This window comes from Neolamprologus brichardi, chromosome 2, assembly GCF_056152115.1.
Source record: "Neolamprologus brichardi isolate AB-2024 chromosome 2, ASM5615211v1, whole genome shotgun sequence".
Lineage (NCBI taxonomy): Eukaryota > Metazoa > Chordata > Actinopteri > Cichliformes > Cichlidae > Neolamprologus > Neolamprologus brichardi.
Genome location: NC_142105.1, coordinates 25,990,495 through 26,002,498, shown reverse-complemented (window position 1 = coordinate 26,002,498; position 12,004 = coordinate 25,990,495). Strand labels below are relative to the sequence as shown.

Below are 12,004 nucleotides of genomic sequence, written 5' to 3'. Positions count from 1 at the left end.
GATCAGAATCAGTTAGATGTCACCTTTCTCACAGTCGGGGCTGAAAGCCGACAGCTCGCTGATTCTAATCTGTCGGCGGGTCCGCGCTTTGTGTTCACGCCCTTTATGCGCTGATTCTAAAGCTGTTAGTTTGATGTCTCTCCAAACAATATTGACCGAACCAGCAGCAAAAGAAGATCCAAACTATGCTTCACATAAACATCGTCATGTATTCACTCTTACTTTTACTGTTTTGCTTAGACCATGATGCACAGCTCTCTCTCGCGCTCGCTCTCTCTCGCGCTCTCTCTCGCTCTCTCTCCCTCCTCCCCCCCCTCTCTCTGTACTGTTTTCTGCATTATTCGCTTGCTTGTTAGGCACAAGTCTACCATTGTTTACAGCGCTGTTAGCTGACGTTTTTTTTCGTTTTATATACTTCCGAGAAGAAAACCTAATTTCTGCCGTTCAATACTGAACAAATTTAAACTTTTTAAAATTATGCAAAATGCAAAACGCTTAGCCGTGTCTCTAATAAAACCGCTGTAACTTCAGAGGTAATGTTCATGTGTTGATTAATGGTTTTCTTTCCTTTTTGATGTACTGCAGAATATTTTTATAAAATCCCAGGCCAGGAAGATCGCCTTCATGTTTTTCTGTGTTTTATCTTCAGCTACTTTGACACAAAGGCATCTGCTGTGATGCTTACACCTTTGATAATGTGTCAGCTTTCTTTTTATAGATACAAAAATATGTAAATGTACTGATCTGAATTATAATATTTCTGACTGTCAAAATTTCCCAGATTCGAATCGAATCGAATTGAATCGAATTAAATCGAATCGTGGATCGAATTGATTCGGGACCTTGGGAATCGGAATTGAATCGATTCTAGAAATCAGTGACGATACCCAGCCCTAATTTTAAACTAGTTGAAACCTCACAATTTTACACAATTATATACTCATGTATTTGTCTCATATGATTCTAATTACAGATGTAGGCCTTTAAATATCATTATTTTAAACAGTAATGACATGAAACATTTGACAGAATTAAAGTAGGAACTTTAATTGAGTTTTTTCTTGTTCTGTATTTAAAACATTTCAGTTAACTGTCCTTCTGATGTCCTCCACAAATTCATTTTTTAAGCTTTTGCTGCCATTTTGATAAACAGCTGTTTAAGAAAATGTAAGAAGTGAACAGATAGGTATGAAAAGGTGTGACGTTTCCCTCTACTGGTTTACAGATGTGTTACTGTTGCTTATTGATCATTATTATTAGTTAAATATAAAACATACATTTCACCCCCACATTTCTTTTTATAGTTATGAGTTCAGTGTGTTCTTTGAGTCTAACAAGAGTGACAAACTTCATGAACTTCATAAAACTAAACATGATGCCTTCCACCCAAGAATGAGCTTTGTTTTCCACTCCAATCGCTCATCTCTGCACCCCTGTGATTTCAAAACAGCCAACAACAACAACAACAACAACAAAAAACCTTTCTGTACATTAAAATCAATCGGCACCAAACTGTTGGCAAGAGCTACCCACTGTTGCTGTGGATTTGATGCTTTAGAGGTGACCCATACAGACTGGTTGGCTATCCCAAGGTAGGTGGTTTGTAGTGCATAGAGTTAATTATTTAAAGCAACAGTGAGTGTTTTGTTTTCACCACGGATAGCCATGTAGATTGTTCTAGATCTGATGTAGATCTGCGTGATTTGGCACGATGGATAGCTACACCAATGTATCCATGTACTTCAGCACCATAGACAGCTACACCATGGGTTTTAGTGCTATGGACAGCTACACCAGTGTGTCTGTGTCTTTCAGTACAGAGGATAGCTAAAGCTATGTGTCTCTCTTTCTGCAGCAGTGTGTGTGTTTTTGTTTCCTTTTTTTAATTATTAATGCAATCTAGTCTATCATCTTGCAAAAAAGATAATCCTTCACAGGTTGCATTTGAAGACTGAGTCGGTGTATCTTTGTGGCCCAACCTATCCCAGAATTCATAGCGTGGCTCAGCCAATTCCAGTTTCCAACAATGGTGGATGCTACTTAGTTTTAATATTACTGCTTGGTTTATCAAGACATCACATATTTTCAAAAGTGCTCCGACGTTTTCAGCGACGTCTGTTACCCACCAGCTGATCAGGAGGTCGAGGCCCACTAGAGCTGGGGGGAACGCCGCACTCCCAGCACATCTCGCAAAAGTTTTGCGAGGTCTCGCAAAAGGTCATCTTCATTTTTTTTTCTCCAATGTCCCTTGTGGGGCTCCGTAGTAGACCCCATCCATCTGGTTGGATTTTTTTTTTGCGTTCCACACAATATTATCCAAGCTGCTCCTTTTTTACTGTAGGAAATGTATATTGTTTGCAGGCTTCAGGGTTATTCACAGAGGATAAAGGGATTCTGAGGTACATTAAAGTGGTCACAAAAACCTCCTGCCCTCTCAGTGGCTTTTGTTTAATATGTTTCAGTGGGCTGAATATATTATTTGAATATCTGACTGTAGTCTTAAGGTAATTTGTTGGCTGATTAAACCGCTATGATGACCAATAAGAGTGGAAACACTTTAGCTAATAGTGAAGCTCTGACATGAGTCATGAAAAAAACTACAACTACAAAACATATCCCACACTCATTTCTCTCCCTGTGAAATAGACTTTAATCAAGCAGACACACTATGAAACAAACTGCATACAAACAGTTTGTGCATTTACTGAAGTTTGTGGAGCTGATGTATACATTTACATTTGAAATTACGTGCAACTTAAAAATTGTTTCTGCCTTTGCAAAAGCTCCTCTTCTGTAGGGCGAGCTAGATGCTGAAGTGCTGTTAACACAACTTATGAACTCCTGCACTTATTAAAAAAAAAGATGTGAGCTAAAATAAATACTCCCCTCAAATGTCAATGAGCCTACTTTGAAAATGTAAGGAGTAGAAGGTACAGATATATGTTAAAATATGTAGAGAGCAAAAGTAAAAGTTCTCAGAAAAAATAAATACTCAAGTTAAGTACAGATACATGTATATTTAAGTACAGTAACAAAGTATTTTTACTCTGTTACTTTCCACCTCTTAACCACTATATGAGTTACCAGGATGCTAGTAACTAGGTCTGTGAAAAGGATTTCCCTCTGTTTAGTTTCTTTTGTTGCTCAATCTGAAAAAAGGTCTTTTTTTCTGTCTTTTTAAAGTGTTTATATAAATTTGTTTTACTGCTATACTTTCCTTTGTACATACAAAATGATTTGAGCTGTTTTTATTTAAAGTAATAAAAAAATGCTCTTCTTTCTCAGTCACTATTTAGTAAGGAGAGCTGTTACTGGTGGGTCTTTTCTTATATTGTGGGGCTATATAGTGTGAAGTTCTTTGTGGTGAACTTTGCACACTGACAGATGCTGAGCTCCTTTCTGGAAATAATGAAACTAACAACATCACTCTGAAACAGCACGTCTCATCTCAGGACATCTGGTCTGCTCAGTCAGGAACAACGTCAGTATTGTCTTCAAAGAACAGAAGATATCTGCTTGTGGTGAGTGAGGGCATTATTAATAAAAGTTTTGTTAATAAGTGGATTAAACATCTTTTGTAAATCATCTGTGTATTTGCCCACATGCTTCATTTCATTACCTGCACCTCAAACAATAAGACACTAACATCTTAATAATCAGTGTTGGTCAAGTTACTTGAAAAAAGTAATCAGTAACTAATTACTGATTACTTCCCCAAAAAAGTAATCCAGTTACTTTACTGATTACTTATTTTCAAAAGTAGTTAATTACTTAGTTACTTAGTTACCTTTTAAAAACATGATTTACAACCTGAATAGGTGATAAAGCGATAGATCTTTCAGCCCAATTCTACTTTTTCTACATAATCCATCATACAAAATGTAATCAAATGGAAAAGTCTCTTTTTAAAACTTGTTTTATTAGTTTTAATCTTTTAACTTTATGCATCAAGCAAAAATGTAATTATATGCAACATTCTCTGACTGGAAGAAATTTGTTTAATATTTAAACCTATTTTCTGCACATTCCAGCACATAAAATAATTTTCTTTTGTGTGTGTTTACACTCACTCTTTCAAATAGATGCAAGTAAAACACAGCAGAAAATAAATAAAGTCAAAGACTAGCGGTCCTTTTGCTCTATTTTCACCTGTAAAGCAGGAGTGGTGTAGGCGGAGGTTTACCCTGGTGCAGGTGTGCCGCAGCGGTCAGTGGAAGAATTGATAAACAGCTGTTTTTGTCACTTTTTATGGAATCAAATAATACCAATTTATGATACTTGGTCATCAGTCTGGGATCACAGGGACAGCACAGGTTCAACACTGTCGTAGCTTATTTGTACTTACAATACCCCTGGGGCAAGTTTAACACACATATCTGGAGTTTTGTTGTTGTTCAGAGATGCTAGTGTTTTTTAAATCAGCATCGGTACAAATATCAAGGAAATGTTCAAAGTCAGAACAACATTTATGGAGCCCAGTCCCGTGTCTGTAATCATGTTGCAGACTTTTCTTTGTTCAGTTCATACGTTAGATAAACAACCAAAGACACATTTAAGCATAAATGTAGTGACAGTGCCATTATTCTGGTGTTAAAATCTCTTTATGACATTATAAATAAAGCTTCTGTTTTATATTTGCTGAATTTTAATTTACTATATATTAATACAGTTTGCTTTTGCACAGACATATATTCATAAATACTGATGACTTTGCTATGGTTGAATGATGCCATTAATTAGTTGTTCCTCATCTCTTTGTAGTCTTTTTCACTTCAATAGTTTATCCACATAATTGATAAAAAAAGTTTTAAAATAATTAAACATTTATTGCTTCTTTCTCTGCATTTCTATTCTAGTCACATCCTGCCTGGTCTGAGTTCACACATTCTTGTCTGAAGATGATCAGTAATAACAAGAAATGGCAATAATGACAAATGCTTTCAGTTAGTACTGAAATACTGTGAAAGTAGTCATATCCTACCAAATCTAAATTTGCATGTTTTGATGTGAAACTGGTCACGAACAGGAAACGTGGTCAGTGTAGGGTGCGCCTGTTTGCATCTGTGTAAAGGAGAGTTTGTCTGAAGGTTTCCTGTTGACTTGACAGAGAAACATGGAACCTGTGTTTGGACTGTAGTTGATGCTATTAGGAGTCCTTTAATTACCCCAGTGGTATTAGGAACAGCCCCTGAATAGATTTTGATGTAGACTGTTAGGGTCATAAGTTAAAAAAGTAATGTATTACACTTTACTCGCTATTTTCCTTAAAAATAATGCTGCATTACTTGATTACTCCCTGCATTAACAATTCATTATAATTTTTACTTTGACATACAAAGGAAGAGGATATTTTTTTGGTGTAATTTTGACTGTTTATGAATAATCGCTCTTTCTCCTTAAACTGTCACTAGTGAGGAAGCACTCTGACACTGCTGACTGCATCAGCACACACCGACCAGTGAGAAGAGATGTATTAAAAACAGGAGCTTTAATATAGTTGTTTCCTGTTGTTTTTGTATTTAGAAACCGTTCAGAAAATTGTCATTTAATGTGTCAATTGAACTGTTTGCCCAGTAAGACTTTTTGGTGTCAGGTTTCCCTCTACTGGTTCACAGAGGTATTGCATTTGCTTACAAATAAGTTCAGTGAGTGAGTCAGTGAATCTCTTCTTTCTTTCTTTCTTTCTTTCTTTCTAACGTGTTCTTATTATTATGAAAACAATGCTTGCAGGGCAAAGCTTCACAAAACCTACATGCAAAGCATCATGTTTCTCTAAATCATATAAATAGTATCGGATGATTTAACCAGAGGAGAGCAAGTGAGGGGAGCTTCACAACAGGAACATTACAGAGACAAAGCATGACATTTAGACAAGTGTGAAATGGCAGCACAGTGTGGCTGTATTGTGGTGTGAAGGCACAGACGACACAGGTGCTCTAGCTTTTTCCTCTGACTTTATTCACCACCAAACATGAACTGAACACACAGTGCTCCAGGGAGGGATCCAGGGAATCCACAACTCCAAAAAACAAAACATCTGAAAAACAATGTTTAAATAAGGACATGGCTTCACATTGCGATGAGTGTGGAATTGATGGTAACACATTTCAATCAAGCTTCACTGCATTTCTTAGATTGAACTAAGAGTGTTTTAGATGATTATAAGTCTTTATTACCAAAATGGGTGGCGAGAAGGAGAGAGAAAGTTTTTAAGACCTGTGTAATGCTCATCTGTATGGCAATAAATACTTGTTCGTATGGTCTAAACTGAGACAGATGGGAGCCACAAAACCACTATTTCTGTTTTAGGTCAACATTTGCATCCGTTACCACAGTCATTCTGGTAAGAACTGAACACTCAAAACTGTGACATTTTGTTGTTCGCTTTTTGTCATCTAGCCATGTTTGATCTTAATGGCCTTGAATAAAGATTCAAGGTTTAAAGCTAAAACAAATCTGATCTACACTACAACAGCACAAATGACACAGACAGTTTGGAGCCTCAGCGAGGATGGAGGTGTAGCTTTTTTTTTTTTAGTTTTTTAGGTTCCTTATCCTGCCAATTAAGTGCATAAGGGGCCATTTGCAACATCTTATAAGGGGATTTACCACTCTGAGTCTCACTGCACACTGATTTAGAGACAGTATACTAAATACAAGCAAGTTTAAGTGGTTTAAAGCGTCACAGGAACCATGGCATTACAGTTCTGATCAGTTTCTCAATCATGAGCCTGCTTAGCCTGTACCTGACCTGTGATCTGATGATCCCTAACCAGGTGGAAAAAAATCCAACTTTTATTGGCAGGTCTCCTGTCCTTCAACAGGATGTACATGACATGCCTAAACCAGGGCGCCTAAAGAAAACCTGTCAGGTTTCATCCTTCATGAGGAGTAGACATTTTTGCATATGTAAATCATTCATTAATCTGTTCTCCTTATAAGCAGGCCTGCTAAAGTGCTGTAAAACACCTCACTGAGAACAGTCACAAAGTGAGCCTCTCCAAATTACAGTGGGATTCAGAGTAATTAACCTATTTGGGTCATGTGATCACATTAGATGGTAAGTCCCTCTGTCTAAAAAGGACTGCAGCGATTCAGTCCATTCCAAAATCACAAAGACAGTTTTGGACATAAGATCATATTGCTGACAGTGGATGCCCAAATATGTTGTGCGACAGGCTCCACTATCAGCAGTGATTCTGTATACAAATTTCACAGCTACTTGACTGACAAATTCTTTTGGACTCCTGCACTTCTGTATAGCAGCTAGACTGCTTCATACAGTGATGCCAGTTCCTGACACCTGAGAAACTTGAGCATCATCCTCATTTCCCTTGTAAATATAACAACTACAGCTGTAAGTTCCTTTGTTATATCTACTGATTTCTGACACATTGAAACTCTTAAAGAGAATTTTGTGGTCATTTCACAAATGACCACCAGATTAAACCTTCTTTCAAAACTGCATTGTAAATACCTTTAGGATGTTTTAAATATCTCAACGTTATTGATGCTGTTATATCAGACAGATTTCTCCTGTCTGAAAGGGAGAGGCAGTACAGGCTTAAGAGAGAAAAAGACTCAGTAATAATCAAAGGGTGGAGATTCAGATGAAGAAGAGTGGGTAGGATCCACGGAACAGTAGAGACATCATTTAGGGACCAGTGAGTGATTTAATTATTGAGTATGCTTAAACAACATTTTGAACTTCTTAGGGTAACTCTCCTGTCTGAAAGGAAGACACAGTACAAGTTAAGGAGAGAAAGGCCTCGGGCTGAGTATCACACCTGGCTGGGAATCCTGGAGGGATGAGTTAAACGATAAGCATGATTGGGATTCACAACTGACATTGCGAAAGGAGGGATCTGTTAGAAATAAGTTTGATTATGTTTCTTTTTTAAATTAATTGCAATTTATACTCATAATAGAGTTAATACACTCCTCATTAGAAGGATACAAGCACCCCACGGTGTGAAGGGTAACAGGTAAGAAAGTTGAGTGTTTTTAGGTGAAATTGCTACACGCTTACACAACAGAAAGGGAGAGGATGCCTTGGCCTTGTGCGGGGGTATAAATTGTTGTTCCAGTAACGATGATGGCGCAACAACAAATAGAAACTATAAGGTGTCAGTTAAAGCTGACATCAGCGAGGAAATTAAACATGTCTGGTAACAAGTGCAGACTTCCTGTGTTGTCTCACACAAGCAGCGCTTTCCACACCTGCCTTGCATATTGTAATCAGCTGTGGAGTATTTCATATTGAAGCTTGCAGCAGTTCTCATCATAGATCATTGTCTGTTAAGAGAAATATGTCTCATAAGCATTGTAAATGTGTACGATATGACCCACAAGCGTAAACTAGGCTTTACAAATGTGAACAATGATTCATGTGTAAGTTTTAAGGACTCACATGTGCGTGCTTCAATCCACATACAAATCTGAAGCAATTTGGCCACATGTAAAAATATTTTACAAATGCATACATCCAAACCTGAATAAATACCAGGGGCAGATCTGCTTAAAGTACTTGAACTTAATACATTCTGGGTAGTGATTAGTATTCATTCAGGTTTGAGACATATTTCTCTCAATAGTTGCCATAATAGGGAACATTAAGTCATTTCTGTTACCTTGCCTGCAAATGCCTGTTTCGGGCTAACCCAGTTTTTCTCAGTTCTCTTAGTTACTTCCTTTGTAATTCCACAGAAACCTTGCTAATCTAGGTGACCTTAGACTACCTCCAATGCTCCATTCACTCCCAACTCAAGTAAGACTCTTAACCACCCACTGGCTTTTTAAAATTAATTACATCGACCTTTCGGACGCCATTTAATCGCTTCATTCCCCTCTAACAAAGCTCCTGTGTGTCAGTCTGCAGTGCTGCAGAGTTCCCCCATACACTGCCTTTAATCCAAACAAACATGACAAAATGCACAGTGGACTCCAACACTCATCTGACAATCCATCCATGATCTGACCTTTCTAGCCCAACTGCCTGATCAAAAGGGAGGGTGAGCAAAGCAGTACACATTACTGACTGGTACCCCACACTAATGGGATTATCAAGTTGTGATGAGTCCCTCACTGAGAGGCTTGATGGGGATAATGTGTTGGAAGCCATCAGTGAAGGAAAAGAATCACCCAGGCTGGAGATCTTGTACAATATCAAACCTTTGTATAACTATGCACGCACTGGCTTCCTGCAGAAATGACATGGGATTTGGTATACAGTCAGGAAACTAAACACTTGAGTTCAGAACGCCATGCTTTGAGTTTTTGCGTGTTTATGATCTCTTGTGGTTTTGAAGAGGGATTTGTTCTAACTCTGTGTTGGTTATGGTCTTCTGTTCATTCATATTCACTGATACTTTTTGGGTTTCTTTGTTTTTGGTTTCTTTAGTTTCGTGCTGAGTTTTGGATTATTTTGGGTTCAGTAGTTCCCTTTTGTGATTCCTTTCTGTTCCTCCAGTCTTTTCTCTGCGGTTGTGTCAGCATGACATCAATTGTAATGACATATACCAAACTTAATTTCCTTTATTGGGATTGTCCTTAACTATTCTGTTTACATTTTTTCAAACTGAAGAGTATGAAATGTATAAATTGTATATCTCATATCTCAATTCTATATCTTCTATGCTCAATATATTTTCAACTTCTTATTTGGGAAAACAAGACGTTTTGTCGACGCGTATGCATAAACATAGTTCTCACTTCCATTTTTAGGGCAGAGTAAGAGGAAGTATGTAAAACAATAGTCCTGCCATAACATTCGGACAGTTTCATTGCAACCCGCTCAGAGTTGAAGGTTCCAGCTTTGTTCTATAATGCAGAGACTACTTATGCAGGGTTTGCTTTTCTCATAGATGATTTTTCACATTTCCAGTAGAGTGCTTATGTATGACCTCTCTGCATTGAATCATATCTGTTATTAACCTCTGTCTCTCTTCCACAGCATGTCTCTTATCCTGTCTTCCTTCTCTCACCCCAACCGGTCGCAGCAGATGGCCCCGCCCCTCCCTGAGCCTGGTTCTGCCGGAGGTTTCTTCCTGTTAAAAGGGAGTTTTTCCTTCCCACTGTCGCCAAAGTGCTTGCTCATAGGGGGTCATATGATTGCTGGGTTTTTCTCTGTATCTATGAAGCGCCTTGAGGCAACTTTTGTTGTGATTTGGCGCTATATAAATAAAATTGAATTGAATTGAATATGTTGCTTACTTAGGCTTTGCTGATGTGTGCATCCATTGCAACATAAGTATATCATGTACATCCTATGTTTCTTGATCATGAGTCTTCTTCTATCCATGTTCGCCATCACTCCTCGTGCTTACTGAGAGTAATCAAAAGTACGTGAAAAATTGCAAAGCCTCCAGTGTGCAGAGTCTGCAGTGTTTAATTTAAATACATTCAGTGACATTCTGCTATTTATCACTGAAAACTTGTGTTATTACACATTCATTCTAAACACATTACGAGCCGTTTACAGAGAGAGATTTAAATTTGCATTGTTTTCATTTGTTTTCTTTATTCAAATACTGTAAGTGAGTTCTATTACTTTTGAGTCTGTTTGCTTTGATGGGTAATTTTTTTTTTTTTTTTTGTCTAGAGGACATTGTTTCACAGTTTCATGTTGTGGCATTGATTTGCATCCATTCAGTATTTACACTTTACACTCTTTCTTTATTGTTTATTTCTCTTTCTTTCAAAAAGCAAACTTACGCAAACCTGCAAACATAAAAAGACGTCTCTCCTGCACACACTGTAAAGACCATGAAACAACAAAGCTCTCCCCACAGAAACCTCTGGTCTATTTTGAATTGCTTTCTGTTTTTTTTTTCTTAAAATATATATATTAAGACCATATGTGAATGCTTTATTGACACTTGAAAGTTTTACCCCAGTAAAGAGTATTGCCTAGATTGCCTATAGATTGCATAGGTAATTCCCCCAAATTATACCAGTTGAGGGAAAAAGAATCATTAACATTTGAGGATATTTCTTGAGATCAGTTCATTACAGCACACAAGCAAAAGCTTGCCTCACTTCTCTCTATGTCACTTCTATTTGTGTGGGCAAGTGGAAGTGAGTCACTTTATTTCCTGCTCTTGTGAAAACACCCTGTCTGTATCATCTACTGTTTGTTGTCAGTTTGCCTGAGGTTCACAGGAGGTTCAGCATTTGTTAATATTTTTCTATTATCTTTATTTTTTTTTAAGATTAAATCCACAGTGTTGATATATGAAGAGGATGGAACAGTTTTTTATTGTTGTGTTATTAGCAGGAGGAACTCATGGTAAGATTGTCTTCATAAAAAACACCAAACATTCACATTTGTAGTGTGATTCATATAAGCTCATGTTCTTTTGAATGCATCTTTTTCAGCTTTCTTTCCAGTTGATGAAACTACATGTGATCTCAATGCAAACAGATGCCCATGCTCTCCTCTTCTTAAAGGAACTGTGTATATCCAATGTGATGTGATGGCTAATGCTAGTGGCCGTGATGTGAAGTGTTTGAAGGTGCTTCCCAGGGTGAACATAACTGTGTTCAATCTAAAGAAAGAAAAAATAACAATAGACAAGGAATTTAACAACAGACTACAGTTTATGAACGGGACACTCAAGATCACAAACGTGAAGAGGAATGATTCAGGTCAATACAGCATTGAGGTCTTTAATTCAAATGGAGTCCAAGAGAAAAACATTGTTTTCACCCTGGATGTTAAAGAAAATGGCAAAGTTGAAGGCAAGTTATATAACTTATTCTTTATTGCATAGTTTTCATGTTATTATAAAGATAATCAGACATGTAAACATTATATGGCAGTAAAACTGTTAAACAGTATACATCACTTGGGCAACAAAATGATAGAAGATGAAATGACAAAAAATAAGCATATGCACAGAGCAAATGTACAGTGAACAGAATAGAACAGAACATTTGCTGATATATTATTTGTCTATCTATTGATTATTCCTGTTATTTTTGCCATATGTGGACCACTACTCAT

At 37.3% G+C, this 12,004-nt stretch overlaps 1 protein-coding gene across 2 annotated transcripts in view; it reads left to right on the top strand.

Annotated features, from left to right (window-relative positions):
- The window catches only part of LOC118454476 (pregnancy-specific beta-1-glycoprotein 4-like), a 53,227-nt gene that overhangs the window by 28,584 nt on the left and 12,639 nt on the right, over positions 1-12,004 (top strand). The window contains exon 1 of one of the 2 annotated variants that reach the window (XM_087849461.1): positions 11,233-11,287. The exons of the other annotated variant lie outside the window; for it this stretch is intronic. Within the exon in view, the coding sequence (XP_087705587.1) occupies positions 11,233-11,287 (55 nt within the window). Of the gene's footprint in view, positions 1-11,232; positions 11,288-12,004 lie in introns of those variants that run through there. 2 annotated transcript variants of the gene reach the window in all.